At 51.4% G+C, this 15719-nt stretch overlaps 1 protein-coding gene across 2 annotated transcripts in view; it reads left to right on the top strand.

Annotated features, from left to right (window-relative positions):
- Positions 1 to 15719, top strand: part of ZC3H3 (zinc finger CCCH-type containing 3) — a 156566-nt gene that overhangs the window by 134646 nt on the left and 6201 nt on the right. For both annotated transcript variants that reach the window (XM_057406663.1, XM_057406662.1), the window contains exons 10-11: positions 6248 to 6420; positions 8014 to 8219. In XM_057406663.1, the coding sequence (XP_057262646.1) occupies positions 6248 to 6420; positions 8014 to 8219 (379 nt within the window). The remainder of the gene's footprint in view (positions 1 to 6247; positions 6421 to 8013; positions 8220 to 15719) is intronic.

Genomic DNA, 15719 nt, shown 5'->3' with positions numbered 1-15719 from the left:
GTCTGCTCATGAGATGGTGACCAGGCTGGATTGGAACAGGCTAAAACCTCTCCAGGTGCATCCTTTTGGCTTGCTTGGGACATTGAGTCCTTGTGCAGCTCCTCTGGGCAATGCTGGCTGTGCTGCTGGTGGTGATAAATCTTGGTGCTGGTGATGGAAGCTTTTGATTGACAACACTTAGTAGCCTGCAGAAGAACCAGGTTTCTTCCATTCCCAATCCTACCCATTTGGGATCATAGAATGGTGAAAATCTGTGTGGGTTTCCAGTTGCCTCTTATTTACCATAATCTGTAATGGCATAATGAGGGTTCTTATTGCTACTTTAAGTGTAGTATCTCTAGCAGCATTTAGATGGAACATTAAAGATGGTGCTTATCAGGGCAAACTTAAACTGCTTAATATCCTTGGCTAGTTGATAATAGTGCCTAGATAAACACTGGTCTGTGATTTTCCCTCTTGTACTTTAGTATCTTCACAGAAGGAGGTGCATCACAAAACAGGGAGTTCAGGGGAAGATCAGTTGCTGAATCATGGCTGTAAACTGCGAATATACTGATGAAGCAGAGTCCTTGATTTCAACCCGAGTGTCTGTAGATGAACGTGAAGAAGAGCAGGTTTTGTCTTTGCTTCCCCTACTGGAATCTCCTTTCCTTCCTATCTGTTCCATTGTTGGATGATTGCTGCATCCCATGAACAGTGGGTGATGCCTTCCTTGAGGCACTTAGAACCACACTCGTGGTGAATTCCCTGTCATCCCTGATGCAGATGACACTGTAAGGGATGTCTGGTGGATGTCTGGCTTGCTCTGTCCTCAACAGTGATGATTTGGGGTTGATAATTGCAGTCAACGTGATACTGGCTCCATCTTGGTTTTGGGATGTGATGGATGAGATTGGGATGGTTTCTGATGGAAATGGGGTTCCTTAACAAAGCAGTGCAGGGAATGATTGCTGTAGACATTGCCATGCAATGGTGAATGCTGACCTTCTGGATGGCTGCATCTAAATAGCTATAGTCAATGGGTCAGTGTCTGAGTAGAAACCAGTAACAAGTGGTGTCCCTCAAGGGTCTAGTGGAGGGTGTCTCTGCCCATGGCAGGGGGTTGGAACTGGGTGAGCTTTAAGGTCCCTTCCAACCCAAACCCTTGTGTGATTTGATGATCCGTCATGTCTGTGGCTTTGCTTTTGTGGTGGCTCAGCTGGTCCTGGATGCTTTGGGGTTGGAGTAGGGCTGAGTTGCTCAGTGTCCCTGGCTGCTGCTCCTCCCTCCTCTTGCCTTGCCTTGTTTCTTTCATTTATATCTTGGCTTAACTCTCTACAAGCATTGTCAGAGCTGTGTGACTCTCGTCCAGGCTGACCCAAGACACAGACCTGGATCCAGAAAACCAGACCTGGAAAATCCAGCCTGTGGCCACTGAGACTCTGGCCACACATCCATGAGCACTGGGGAGGTGCAATGCCCTTGGACATCATTTTGTTATGTGGGAAGTTCCAATTATAGAGGAATAACATGCCCAGAGCAGGGAGAAAGATGAGAGAAAAGAGTGGATGGCAACTCAGAGGAATCTGGCAAGAGGTGGTGGAGAAAGGATGTGAAAGAGGGTCCCATCTCTTAGTGCATTTCTATTTGGGCTGGAGTATGCAGAGAGAAGGGATGCTGCAGGGACAAGGCTTTTCCTCGTCCGCTTCAATCTCTCTCAGCTATTTTGCTGCTTCTTAAAGATGATGATCCCACTGAGTTTAGAAACAGCATCCCATTCTGTATCCAGCTCCAGAGGTACTTTAGCTCAAATGCTGTTTTATTGCCTTCAAAAACCAAGGGAGAGGATTCACGGCTCTGTTGTAGGTCCTAGAGAGCATTTAGTATACCAAATCCTAGAGGACATTTGGAGAACACCATTAGAAATCATTACTTCCCTGCAAGCTTTTTGCTAGGGCACCAAACTCCATTTTGAGCGCAGAAGCCTGTTTTGGATCAGATTCCTTAGGATAACATCTGAGCTGAATGTGTCCATCATTATTGCACAGGCTGGATGATGTCTGGATGTTTTGTCCTCCAGGTTTTAGCAACAGGGAGCTGGAATATCCCTTGTAAGGCTGCTTCCATCTGCACCCAATTATAAGAAAGCCATCAGGAAAAAGCTATTTCCTGCCTGTCAGATCAGAGCAGCATCAGGAAACAGCTCGGCCACCTCCAGCAATAGCTTCCCAACAGCCACTTACCACCGAGACGTGGTGGGTAAGAGGGATGTTAAACCAGGCTGACATCAATCCGGTCAGTTAATCCTGATGCTTGGAGATGGGACCACCTGCAAAAGCTCTGGTGAACAATGTGGATGTGCAGAGAGCTTTAAAAACACAGAAAGCACTTAAGTGCTTGAGAGCTTGAGCTTGTCCCCAACATAAGAAGGACATGGAGCTGCTGGAGCAAGTCCAGAGGAGGCCACAAGGATGCTCAGGGGCTGGAGCACCTCCTGTATGGAGCCAGGCTGAGAACATTGGGGCTGTTGAGCCTGGAGAAGAGAAGCTGCGTGGAGACCTCAGAGCAGCTTCCAGTGTCTGAAGGGGGCTACAAGGATGCTGGAGAGGGACTCTTCATCAGGGACTGCAGTGACAGGACAAAGGGTGATGGGTTCAAAGTGAAACAGGGGAAGTTCAGGTTGGATATAAAGAGGAAGTTCTTTACTGTGAGGGTGCTGACGTGCTGGCACAGGGTGCCCAGAGAAGCTGTGGCTGCCCCATCCCTGGCAGGGTTGAAAGCCAGTTTGGGGGGTGCTTGGAGCACCCTGCTCTAGTGGAAGGTGACCCTGCCTGTGGCAGGGGTTGGAACTGGATGATCTTAAGGTCCCTTCCAACCCAACCCATTCCATGATTCTGTGCCTCATCTCCATCATGGTGTATGGAGAGATGTGCATGGGCCCAAAGAGATGGAAGGATGCTCCAGCACTTTCCCATCTCTTATCCACCTGCTGGTCCCTTGGCACAAGTGTTAGGAAACCCAGCAATCGAGCGGGGGATGAGACAAGCCTGGAGACACTTGAGGAGTTCAACCTGGACAAACGGCTGGTGGAGCAGAGCCGGGAATGCTGGCCTGGATGAGACCTCTCATTCCCCTCCTGTAAGGTTAGTGGGTGGTTGTTGGTCGGCCCAGTAACCCAGCTTCGCCTTCCTTCCGCCCTCCTCTGCCTCCTGCCAAGCTGGTTCATGGAAAATGTTCATTAACGTCGTTCCTGGGACCTTCTACCAGCTGCCCCCTCCTTTGCCAGCTCCATGCTAAAGAAGGCAGCGCCCTGCAAGCCTCCTCCTCCTTGTCTTGCTCCATGTGTGCGTCAGGGCCCCTTGGGCCATTTAAGGCTTTGTGGGTCGTTGACAGCACCTTGACTTTCACCCAAAGCTGCCTTGGCAGCCAGGATGAAGTCCCAGCCACAGGGGCTTCCCGCTGGGCACCATCCCAGCGCTGGGCACTGCTGCTGGTCAGGCTGTGGGAAAAGCCCAGGGTAGGGAGATGGGGATGAGCACAGCAGCAGTGGGATGATGGTGTCCTCATCAGCACCCAATGGAGCCAAGGGGGTTTCTCCCTATGGCTTCTTAGGGGTGCTGTGGGGTTTCTGTTGTCTTGTTGGGAGGGACCAGAGGCTTTTTCTCTCTTCTTATGGTCCAACCTATGGGCTGGCAGAGGTCCCGTGGGGTGTAATTTACCACCCCAACAGGTGGAAGGGATCAGATGGCCTCAGCTATGGTCCTGCCCGCTGTCCCACAGCCCCACTCGGCTTCACCCTGGCTGACACACGGCAGCAAAGAGCCTTAACAGCAACCCAACCCCATCGTGTTTGCTCTGGCATGCAGGGCAGGAGCAGCAGAACTGCTGTAAATAAACAGGAAGGGCTTTTCCAGCCACTGGGGCCAGCAGGGAGGTGATCCCAGCTTCACCATCCCAGCCCTGAAGCAGTGGTGATGGACGGGAGAAGGGCAGGGCGCTGGGAATGGTGTGGAAAAACCATTAAGAAACCTGAGCTGGGGACACGGCCCTGGGATTAGTGGGACATGGTTTGTTGTCTTTATGAAGTATCTTATTGCTGTGGAGCCAATAAACGTGGTCTGGTGCAGTGATTGACTTGGAGATGGGTGCTGGTGAGAGCATTGGGAAGGTGGTGCATCCTGATCCCGGTGTCGAGCCAGGACCACGGCACCATCCCCTCCACAGGGACTTGTAACTGGTCCCTTGGGAAGAAACAGCCACATCTCTTGGCTTTTCTTCCAGAATAGCATCATTCCTTGGTGCAGCAGCATCAGTGCTGGCTGCAAGGGTGATGCATCCATGTGGCCAGGCCTTTGTTCCTGCTCTTCTCCTTAGAACTAAAGGATGTTTAAGGTGCCTTCCAGCCCAAACCATTCCATAATTTTATGTTTCTATGAAACGTAGGATTTGGGAGTAATGGCAGAGCTTGGGCACTGTTTAAAATCATAGAATCATCACAGAACTAAAGTAAAGACACCACTACTTTCAGGTTGCCTATTGTCTTGTATACTTACTATTGCAGCTCCTTCAAATAGAGGGGAAAAGTCACAGGAAATGGGGTTTTTAATGACTTTTCAGTGGAAAAGCAGTGCTGTCACTGCACCGTCCCCCCCGTCGAGCCAACATCCGTGTGTCCATCTGGATCCCCAGCCCTCCTGCTGCTCAGCACCATCCCCAACCTCCAGCAGACAAGCTCCTTGCTCCGATGCTGGCTGCGGTGCCCGGCCCCGGGCGGCAGAGCTGTTGAACCCTGCTGCCCTTTCCAGGAGAGAGCTTCCATGGCTCAGCGGGGCTGCTGCCTCATCCCAAAGGTCAGCACAAGGAGCTGCTCCCGTGCTCCCAAAGTTGAGTTGCTTTAAAAGGGCAGGAGCTCACCTACATCCCGTATCATCAGGAAGAGGCATTTATATAAACAGGCAAGCATGGTGATGCTAAAACGCTCACAACCAGGTTGGACGGGGCTTGAAGCAACGTGCTCTAGTGGAAGGTGTCCCTGCCCGTGGCAGGGAATTGGAACTGGATGAGCTTTAAGGCCCCTTCCAACCCAAACCATTCTGTGATGCTATGATTTGTGTTGTTTTCACCCAAACCCATGCAAAATTGGAGCATCCCTATAGCAAGGAGGTTTGCAGTGTGGGCATCACAGAGAGGAAGGATGCATTTGGGGAAAAGGCAGGCTCCATCCTTGGTTGAGGAGAAGGTCAACAGGGGGTTGTGACCTTATCATTGTGCCATGTGTGCTGGATTGCATCTTGCCATGGGTGTCACAGTGTGCTGCACACCTGGGGTCCCTGCAAAAGCCAAGCTGAACGGGATGGATGGGAGCATCCTGGGTGGGCGTGGGTTTCCCCTGTGCAAGGCTTCTATGACCTGCACCCACCCTGCATCCCTTGGGATACGCTGGGACAAGCTTTGTGGACTGATGTTGTTGCTGTCACGGTGTTGAGAACCATCAGAGATGAGACAGGCGGCTCTTTCTCTCCCTCTGGCCAACATTCCCAACCACCCAGATGGAAATCACACCTGGAAGTGTCTTCTCTGCCCTTCCTGCATCTCTTCCTGCCTTGCCTGCGGCCAAAAGGTGCCATTTCCCAGCAGAAAGCTTTGTGTGGGGGAAGGTTATGGAACACTTCTGGCATCTCCCTCCCACTGGCACAGCTGAATGCCCGGCTGATAGCACAGACACACTGTTAGGGGTGAACATCTTGATGCCAGTCCCATGCCATGGCCCCACTAAGCTTCCTTGGAAAGGAGAGCATCAACCAAGCTCATTTCCAAGCCCTGAGCCAGAGCAGGTTGAGCACCAGCCCTTGATCCAGGCAGCAATCCCAAAAGAAGTCCTATAAAGGATGTGCTTCGTTCCTGCTCTTCCCTGAGTCCCAGGCATGGCTGGGACAAGAAAACCCTGTGTCCACTGCAAAACAGCTCCTCCAGCCTCTTTGGCATCTCCCAGCATCACCTCCTTGAGGGTAGATTGTTGCTCTTAAGACTTTGATGGTTTGGGTCCATAAAATCAGGCACTTGAAAACACCGTATTTGGAGGAGCATCTTACTTTTGTCACTGTCTTGGCATGCAACAGTGATTTGATAGAGAGAAGGAAGCACCAATGCGTCCTTCTCTTCCTTCAGCAGCGTGTTGGTGCCACCTGAAGAAGCCCAGTTTGGGAACCCATGCTCCCTGCAGGGCTTCCCTTGCCTTTCCCAACGTTGTCCTCTTTTTCCCTTGCAGTGCAAGAAGAAGCACACCTTGGTTTGCCCTGACTTTGCCAAGAACGGGCTTTGCCCCAAGGGTGCCCGGTGCAAGCTGCTGCACCCACAGAAGAGACGTCGCCCAAGAGGAGAAGATGGGGACCGCAGTGCCCCCCCCTCCAAGTGGAGACAGGTCTCAAAGGAGACAGGCAGGTAGGAAAGAGCAGAAGAAACTCATTTTGCTGCTCTTAAAACCATTTTCTTCCCAACCTGCTCCAGATGTTTCCTCTTCCAAGTGTGTATTTGTCTGTGTGCTGGTGTGGTTTGAGATGTTACTCATGTGGGTCACTGGGGTGGCCTCTTGACCATGGGCAATAGGGTTGGGCAGGATCCGTGCTTGAAGGGGGGAGGTCTCCATCCAAAGGAAAAAAGAGGATAGCTTTTATCTGATGTGTATCTTCCCAAACCCTTGGAAATGGGCTTCCAGGTATCTCTGAGGCTTTTCTAGACCTTCCTTCTGAGAGATGGAGGAGCCCTGGTGGAAACTCCACTGCTTAAAGTGGGTATAGCTTATCCATAGCTCTATGGGAGGCTGGAAACCATCAGCCCTTGCTCTCATCTCCGTGGCAGAGAGCAGAGCTGAGTCCTCAATATGGCATGGAGGGGCTCACCATCAGGGCTGGACTCACTGCCTGGAGAAGCAGAGATGGGGATGGATAGGGAGATACAATAGGCTTTGTAAAACCATTTGATGCTGGGGGGGGGGTTGGTCCTTGGTTAATCCTCGGAAGCTCTCTGAGCTCTCTCTGATGCTTTTGGGTGCTGGGATGGAGCCGCAGGCTGAAGATGGACACGTTGGTCCTCATCCTCACAGGGAGACTGAACTTCCTGAGCTTGGCACATCCTTGTCTTCCTCTGCCCTTCCTGCAGAACAACTGCCTCCAGTGTAACGAAAAAGGAAGCTAAGTTGAAATTTGGTTTTAAAAGCCAAAATCCAGAAGTCCTGGTTCATGGGAGGAGAAAATACCAGTTTGGGTGCTCGGCTCCTCCATGGCTCTTTGCAGATGCATGTGGGGTGAAGGTGGGATGGAAATGGAGAGACCTGGGAGCTGGGCTGGACTGGTCCGTGCTCTTGCCCAGTCCTGGCCCTCCCTTGTAAGGTAGCAGAGGGGGATGAGTATTCATTTGGCTCTTCAAGCTTATCCTGGTTTACAGAAGAGCCTTGGAATATCCCCCAGCTCAGGTCCCTGGTGTGAACAAGGTGTAGAATAGCTCCTTACTCTTCTTAGGTAGGGAGGCACCTTCCTCCTGTCCCAGGGCCAGCTCCTGGAAGCCTCCACTTGGAAGGGAGCACATCCAAGCTTGGAAGCTGCTCTGGAGGGATTTTGCCTCTATGACCCCATCACTGGAGATGTAGAAGGAGCTGAAGGATCTCTTAGCTGGGCTTGGTGCAGGACAGCAGGGTTGGACATGAGCCAAGCCCCGTGGGGCATCTCCAAGCATCCCTGCTCCCCACAGTGTCCCATCTCCCCTGTTTAGTTCTCACTCAGCTCAGACAGCACCCAAACAGGAGCCCAGCATCTCCAGGAGCATCTGAGGACTGGAAACCCTGCAGGAAAGCAGAGCAGGGATTCCAGCTGGGATACCACAGCCTGGGTTGAAGCTTGGGGAGCCTCCATGTGTGGCTTTGGTGGTTCACCCCAGCCTCTTCCATTGCTCGTGATTGGAAAGCATCTTCCATGCCCAGCATTGCCAAGTGGGATCGTTTTGGTTTTCCTTATTATTTTTCCCATGTGTCTCCTGCAGGAATGACCCAGCTCAGCTCCACGATGATGGGGAAGTGCCCGGACCCTCTAGTGCGGAGAAAGAGGTGAAGTTTTGGAAGGAAGCAAACACCTCCCCAGCCAGCTGGCCGCAGAAGCTGCCGTCCTTCATCTCCCTCCAGTCCCCAGAATCCCCCAGCAACCAGAGCTGCAAAGTGGAGGATGAGGAGGAGCCAGAGGATGAGCCAGGTAGGAAGCACTTGCTCTGCGTTTGCTCACGTGTGCTCCAAGCTGCTCCAATTCCAAGTGGGAGAGTTATTCCTCACTGCTTTCCATGGGTTTTGGTGGGATCAGTGTTCTTTGTGAGTCACCAAACCCCTTAACACTGGGAGCCCAAACTGGGATGGCATCTGCGACTCGTATCTCTGTGCACGCAGATGGATGAGCTCCTGGCTCTGCTCCCAAAACCACGTTAGGGTTTTGTCCCCATCTTTTATCTTCCCTTATCCCATAAATTACCTGATGATGAATCCAGTCTTGTTCCTGTGATGGAATCACAGCACTCCCTGGTAGGAGGGTGTTTCAGAGGGATGCAGTGATGCTCTGCCTTACCATTGGACCCACAGAGTGATCTCTGGACCATCCATCACATGTGTTTCTTGGCATGAAATAGCTTCAAAGCTTTGAAACCAGAGCATCCCTTACTTCAGGATAAATGAGGTGGGATGATGTGTTTGCAGGTTGGAAGTTCAAGGGAAGAGCTTGTTAATCTGGAATTATCTGCTTTGTTCTTCTGTTAAAAACCTAGGGTTTGGAAATAGGTAAAAATTGCAGTTTTAGGATGAGCAAAACTTAGGGACTCTGACACGTGAGAGCACTCTTGGAAGAGTTCAGGGAAATGTTTCAACTGTTTGAAACTGGGGGGAAAAGGGGGAAAATTGGGGAAGCAACAAGAAGAAGCATCTTTGTTTCTGTGCAATGCAGCTCATGGTGGAGGTTAGCTGCATTCCTGCTTCTACAGTGTTTTCCTTGATTCTTCCTCTCCTGATTCAGCTCCTACACTAGAAAATCACCAGCAGCTCTATGGTAACGGATGGGACTTTGGGGCACTCTGGGGATGCATTCATGGGAGCAGAGGTGATGGTGATAGCGAGGCAGAGACTGTGCTTGGTCCTTCCCAGCACTGGGTGGGAGGTTTTTGGATGGATGATGCTTCACACTTTCCTGTTCATCTCCTGTCCTTCACTGGAGGGATGTGAAGCAGCTTCATCTCCTGAGCACCACTGCTGAAAGGGAGGCAGCATTTGGCAAAGAAATCATCCCTCCACATCTCCAATCCCATGCAGGATCCTGCTGGGGTAAGGGATGAATTCAGTGCCTAAAGCCAGGCTGGGGCACTTATACTCATCCATGAGCAGATACCAAGGATCTGCAAGGCTGTGCCTGTCTCGATCATGAAGCACTTTGAGGCAGGGAATGCTGTTGGAAAGAAAATTCCCAGGATTAGCAACATCCCTGAAGTCACAGGCGAGTGCATGCGCTGTCAAACCATGGCACGATGGAGACCGTTCCGGCCAGGAACACTCCCATCCATGACATGGGGTGAAACTCTTGGCTTCCCTTTCCAGGGATTTCTTGCCCTGGGCACTTCCATCCTTCCCTTTCCTTGGCCTTGGTTCAGTTCCCTTCTGAACTCAACAGCAGGGCCAAGGAAGCAGCAGCTTAATCAGATGGTTTTCTCTCTGTGATCACAATGGAGCAGTTAATGCGTGGACAAGAACACTGTTGGAATGCCCTGGATTGCATTTGGCAGCCTGGAAGAACTCGGCCAAGAGGACAAAGTCATCATCCTGGCATCCTTTTCCTCTTAAATCCAGTTTGCACATTCATGGGAGGATGATTCCAGGCATTTTGGATGGGAGGACGAGTAGAAGGAGCTGGTTCGGTCCAGGGATGTCGAGAGGAGGGCTGTGGGTCAGGGAATGCATCACTCCATTCTCATTTGCCTTTGCTCAGGGAGCACGTGGCATCAGGAGAGCAGATGCTGGAGGATCCATAGGAAAGGAAAACCAGGCAGGAATTGCAGATGGCTGTAAAATGATCTGATGATGAAGCAATTTCCCTGCCAAAGGGATGCAGTGATGGCATGCATGGTGAGCCTGGGCATGAGGATGCTGCTCAGTGCCGGGGTTTGCCCATGCCCTGGGATGTGCTGGGTAATTAAAGTCTCATCTCCAGACACAAGTGAATGGCCTCAGGGGTGCAGCAGCAGCCAGGGGCCCCCATAACCTAATGGGAGAAAAGGGGCTCTGGCCACTGATGAACAGGATAAGGCCATTGATGCTGCTAAAGGACCAAATGCTTCATGTTGGCCAAATCAATCTTCCAGTGTCCTCAACATAAGAAGAACATGGAGCTGTTGGAGCAAGTGCAGAGGAGGCCATGAGGAATATCAGGGGCTGGAGCACCTCCTGTATGGAGCCAGGCTGAGAACATTGGGGCTGTTGAGCTGGAGAGGGACTCTTCATCAGGGACTGGAGCGACAGGACAAGGGGTGATGGGTTCAAAGTGAAACAGGGGAAGTTCAGGTTGGAGATAAGCCAGAAGCTTTTCCCTCTGAGGGTGCTGAGGCGCTGGCACAGGGTGCCCAGAGAAGCTGTGGCTGCCCCATCCGTGGCAGTGTTCAAGGCCAGGTTGGGCACAGGGGCTTGGAGCAAGCTGCTCTAGTGTGAGGTGTCCCTGCCCATGGCAGGGGCTTGGAGCTGGATGAGCTTTAAGGTCCTTTCCAACCATGACCATTCTACGATCCTCTGATCACTGGGACTTTGCTTATAAGCCTGAGGTGCTGTTTTGAGCTGAGCAGGTGGTCAGGATGAATCCTTGCATAGCTTTAGGTAGTAGATGGTGTCTGTGATGGGGTTTAGGGTCTGCGCCTTCCCTGCTGCAGCCATCGTAGCAGGGATAATAGTGGGTTTCTGCTTGTAAAGCCTGAAGGTGAAACGCAAATTGAAGAGGTAGTAACTAAGGAGGAGGATAGGTTATTATTACAGAGGGAGCTGAATTGCTTGCTTAAATGGTCACAATGTGAGAAAATACCTTTTAAATACTGGTAAATACAGGAGAAACAAAGAAAAACACCAGCTCTGTGTCTGGGAGAGATGGAGGGGGGGTTTGGAGATGACCTTTAAGCACCAGCGTGGGCAACAGCGTCAGCTTGCAGGGTCTCAGTGGGGGCTGCAGTGTCTGGCCTTGGGATATAGGTAAAGGGGGGCTGGAAAGGACTGATGCCCATGGCAGGGGAGTTGGAACTAGATGATCTTAAGGTCCTTTCTAACCTTATTCTATGATTGTATGTAGTCTGCATGTGGTCTGATGTCGTCCTCCCATGGCGAGGGTTCCCAACCCTTGTAACCTGATGCTCAAAGCATCCTCCAAGAAGCCCATGGGGAGAACAAACCCCTCCAGCCAAGCATCCCACCCGGGAAGGCTGGGCTTGGTGGCATCCCATCCATCACCTGCTCGTGTTCTCCATCCAGAAGGGCAAACCCAGCGGGAGCACAGGCTCCCCAACCCCTCCACCAGGTAATGGGCTTTCCCAATTTCACCTTCCAGTTCAATCGCCTGTGCTGGAGCCTCAGCAGCCTCCCCGCTCTCATTGTAAGCAACTCCAGCACCGCAAAGCCCTTCCAATCGAGTGCTAATTTAATTAGAAAGCACCCATTTGAGTTAATTTGTTCGAGAAGCTCACGGAAAACTCCTGGAGTGAACAGATGTTCCCCTCTCCCCCGATGAACATTCAGGGCTTTGTAAATGGCTCCGCTCAGCCTTGTTTAGGAGAGAAAAGAGGATTTTATAGCTGCAAACGACCCTTTCTGTAAACATTTTACAGCTCTCTGCACGTTTGAGTGACGATAAAGCCCCAGCAAGTCGTCGGGCTGCAAAGCTGGGACCATACGGCCATCATTTCCTTGTCATATTTCACGGTCGTAACGGTAATGGAAGCTGCTCGCTACAGGCTTTTCCTAACGGCTCCGCTGAGCACGCTCAAACGCTTTGGCTTTGGAGGGATTCAGGGAGGTGCGGAGCTGCTGAGGGTGTTCACAGATGTTCACGGAGGCAGGGAAGGGTTTGGGGTGCAAAGGAGCTGAGGATCATCCAGTTCCGGCCCCTTGCCATGGGCAGGGACACCTCACGCTAGGCCATGTCCCCCAGGGCTCTGTCCAACCTGGCCTTGAACGCTGCCAGGGATGGAGCATTCACAACTTCCCTGGGCAAACCCATTCCAGTGCCTCACCACCCTTACAGTAAAGAATTTCTTCCTTATACCCAATCTAAACTTCCCCTGTTTAAGTTTGAACCCATCACCCCTTGTCCTATCACTCCAGTCCCTGATGAAGAGTCCCTCCCCAGCATCCCTATAGCCCCCCTTCAGACACTGGAAGCTGCTGTGAGGTCTCCACGCAGCCTCTCTTCTCCAGGCTGAACAGCCCCAGCTTTCTCATCCAGACGGGAGCATTTAGTGCAGACCTTGGTGCAGCTCAGATGGATGGGAGGTGGTTGCAGATTGCCTGAGATCTTTGGTCTTTTGCCTTCTGCAGGCAAGAGCAGCAACTCAAATCTTTATAGAGGAACAGGGGTTTAGCAGGATAATGGTGTTTGACCTCTGCGTGACTCAGTTTTACCCATTCCCTTACCTCCTGCTCAGCAAGAGCTCTGAAGCTTTATTGCTGGTTTGTGGGTGGCTTTGGGAGCTGGAGGGTAGAAGCATCCAGGACAGTTTGGGGAGAGCCAGGGATGAGTTTGGGCATGAGAGGAGCAGATAAACCATCTCCTTTGTGTTTCGAGGGGCACCGATGTGATCCCCACACCAGGGTGCTGCATCCATGTGCTGCTCATCATCATCACTGTGCTCTGAGCTGCTCAACCCAGGATCCACATGGCAGGACCTTTTCCTCCATCCCTGTGGAGATGCCACCAGCGTGTATGGGATGAACACACCACAATCATCTTCCTTCCCCTGCAGTCCTGAGTCATTTTCAGGTTCAGCTTCCATCCTGTGATCCATTTTAGGATGGACAAGGACACATGGCTGAGGAGGTGTCCTCTTAGGAGGCAGGTAGGAGATAGCAGGAGTAGGTGGAGGCACTTTGGTGGTCATGGGGGAGCTCATGGGCGTTACAGAACTTCCTGTATCCTCAGCAGGTGATACCAAGGGGACAAGGATGAGCTAAGGAGAGTAAGGACAACAGGGCATCAAGACCTGAATTCTGTAGGGAAAGGAAAAGGGAGTTAGGATCATGCTTGATGTATCTTGTTGTCCATAAATCAGCTTTCCCATCATTGCCTTCCTCTGAGGTCTTCTGCTCTCGTTGGATAAATGAACAGGATACAGACAGGAGGCAGGAAATCTCCATCTTTTTTCCTGATGGTACCAATGAACCCTTCCTGTCTTGTGGCTCATAAGCAATGTGGACCTTGGTGTACCTTCCCAGCTTTAGTCATGGCACTTGGCCCATCTTTCTTGTAATAGGGAGTGTGATCCATGCACATGGCAGGTGGTGATGGGTGCTCCTATGCTCCCTCTCATCTCCTCACCTTTGCTGTGTGATCCCACTGCAGGTAGATGCTTCCCTCCCCACTTCCCCATCCAATGCACTCTCCATTGGACACACAGGGAGACTCTAATTAGAGAGCATCAGAACTCTTTCATAACTGAATTAACCACCCTCTAATAGAATTGCTTTGTGTAATGCAGAATCTATTGAGCTGCAGGTTCAGAGCAGGCTGCACCCATGCCTTGAGCAGGACAACGTGTATCAGCCTGATTGGTTTCCTCCTAACAGGCTGGATCTGCTCAGGTCATTGGCAATTGCATCTTCTTCTCCTGAGTCAGCAGGTCCTTGTGGCTGTTTGGTGGGGGGCTCTGCAGTGGGGGAGGTTTAGGTTGGTTTCATACACCCTAGATACGAGCTTCAGACATCACCTTGGTCATGGGTGATTCTTTCCCAACCTGGAGAGACCCATGGGCTGGTGGACGTCACCAGGGGACTTCCTAGTGGCCCTTATAGAATCATGGAATGGTTTGGGTTGGAGAAGACCTTAAAGCTCATCCAGTTCCAAACCCCTGCCACGGGCAGGGACACCTTCCACTAGAGCAGGGTGCTCCAAGCCCCTGTGTCCAACCTGGCCTTGAACACTGCCAGGGATGGAGCATTCACCACTTTTCTGGGCACCCTGTGCCAGCGCCTCAGCACCCTCACAGTAAAGAACTTCTTCCTTATCTCCATCCTGAACTTCCCCTTTTTCAGTTTGAACCCATCACCCCTTGTCCTATTGCTACAGTCCTTAGACCTTGCACATCTCTCTGCAGCGATGCCTTTTATCTGGCAGCCCTTGGTCTCCATTTCTTCCATCTACTAAAGTCCTGCTGCAGGACACCATCAGGCTTGGGGTACCATCAAGCTTTGGGGTGCTGGGGGTGACACGGGTGTTGTTGAAGGTTGGGGTTGCATCCCCTCATGTCTTCGTATCTCTGGGAAGGTCTAAAAGTCAGGAACTTCACTGCTGTGTCATTCCCGTATTGCAAAGTGGCCAATTCAGTTGAAACTTCCAGTAAAGCTCGTGGGTGCTGGGACTTCTTCTAATTGAGCTCCTGCTCTGAATCAGAATCATCCCTTCTTAGCCCACCAAAGGCCGTTGGAAACACTCTGATTTACTTCCCACGTGCACTGGGCTGCCTGCACGTTTCCAGTCCTCTTCCCTCATCGATTTGCAGGTGACTTTCAGAGCTGCCAAGTCTCATTCCTCTGCCAGGACTGAAATCCATTTCTTCCATATTCATTTTCTACCTGGTTTTTAGGGCCTCATCCACATGTGCAGAGGGGCTGAGACCAGGACTTAGACATGGCTCCAGATTCCTGAAGAACCCTCATGTTCAGCTCATTGCCCCTTAGCAGACCTGATGTTCGCCCCCCATAAGTTGTTTAATGACCTAAAAAGTGGAGCCCTCTGAGATGGTGAAATCCCATCTTCTTCAGGGGAAGCTTCATCTCATCAGTAAAGGAAAAACATGGTGTTCACCATATGTTATCATGGCCAGGCCAACGTGTACCACCAGACCACAGAGCATCTCTGCTGTGCCCGCCATCCAACTAAGTCCCTCTCCCAACACTGCAGCTTATGTCTGGTTTCCTGGTTGCCTTTTTCCTCCTAGAAGAAGGAATTCAGAAGAAGAGACTCTGAGAGGACATCCCAGCATGGATGTCCTGCTCTGCAAGCATGGCAGGACATCATGGGACATCTGCATATTTTTTCCTTTGGGAATGGGGGGACAAAAAGGATAGGGGTGGGTCTCCAGGTGGTGTTAAACCTTGAGCATCCATCACAGAGATGCTGGGATGCATCTGTGTGCACTGAGCCATTGGGTGGAAACTTTTGCATCCCCCTTGCTGTATTAGTAACTGGAGCATTAGGTGGCCAGCCATGAAAAGAGCTGCAAATTGCAGCCACCTCATTATCCTTCTTTGCTTTGGGAATGGGATTGTATCCTTTAATCTGGGATCATTTCACATGGAGGCAGATCCTGGGGAGGAGTGAGGTGGTTGTGGGTACCATGCCCCACATGAAACCCCTTCCTGGAGCCTAACTTGAATGCAGGACAGGACAGAGCCCCTTGGTAGCATCAGGAGAGTGATGGAGACCAAACATCCATCAGGCTGGAGGCTGGTCAGGAAGGGAAGGTATCCTTAA

This window comes from Pezoporus wallicus, unplaced genomic scaffold (genome assembly GCF_028554395.1).
Source record: "Pezoporus wallicus isolate ANWC-B61680 ecotype Strahan unplaced genomic scaffold, APGP_CSIRO_Pwel_v1 contig_13859, whole genome shotgun sequence".
Classification (NCBI taxonomy): Eukaryota; Metazoa; Chordata; class Aves; order Psittaciformes; family Psittacidae; genus Pezoporus; species Pezoporus wallicus.
This window is presented reverse-complemented; position numbering and strand designations above follow the sequence as displayed.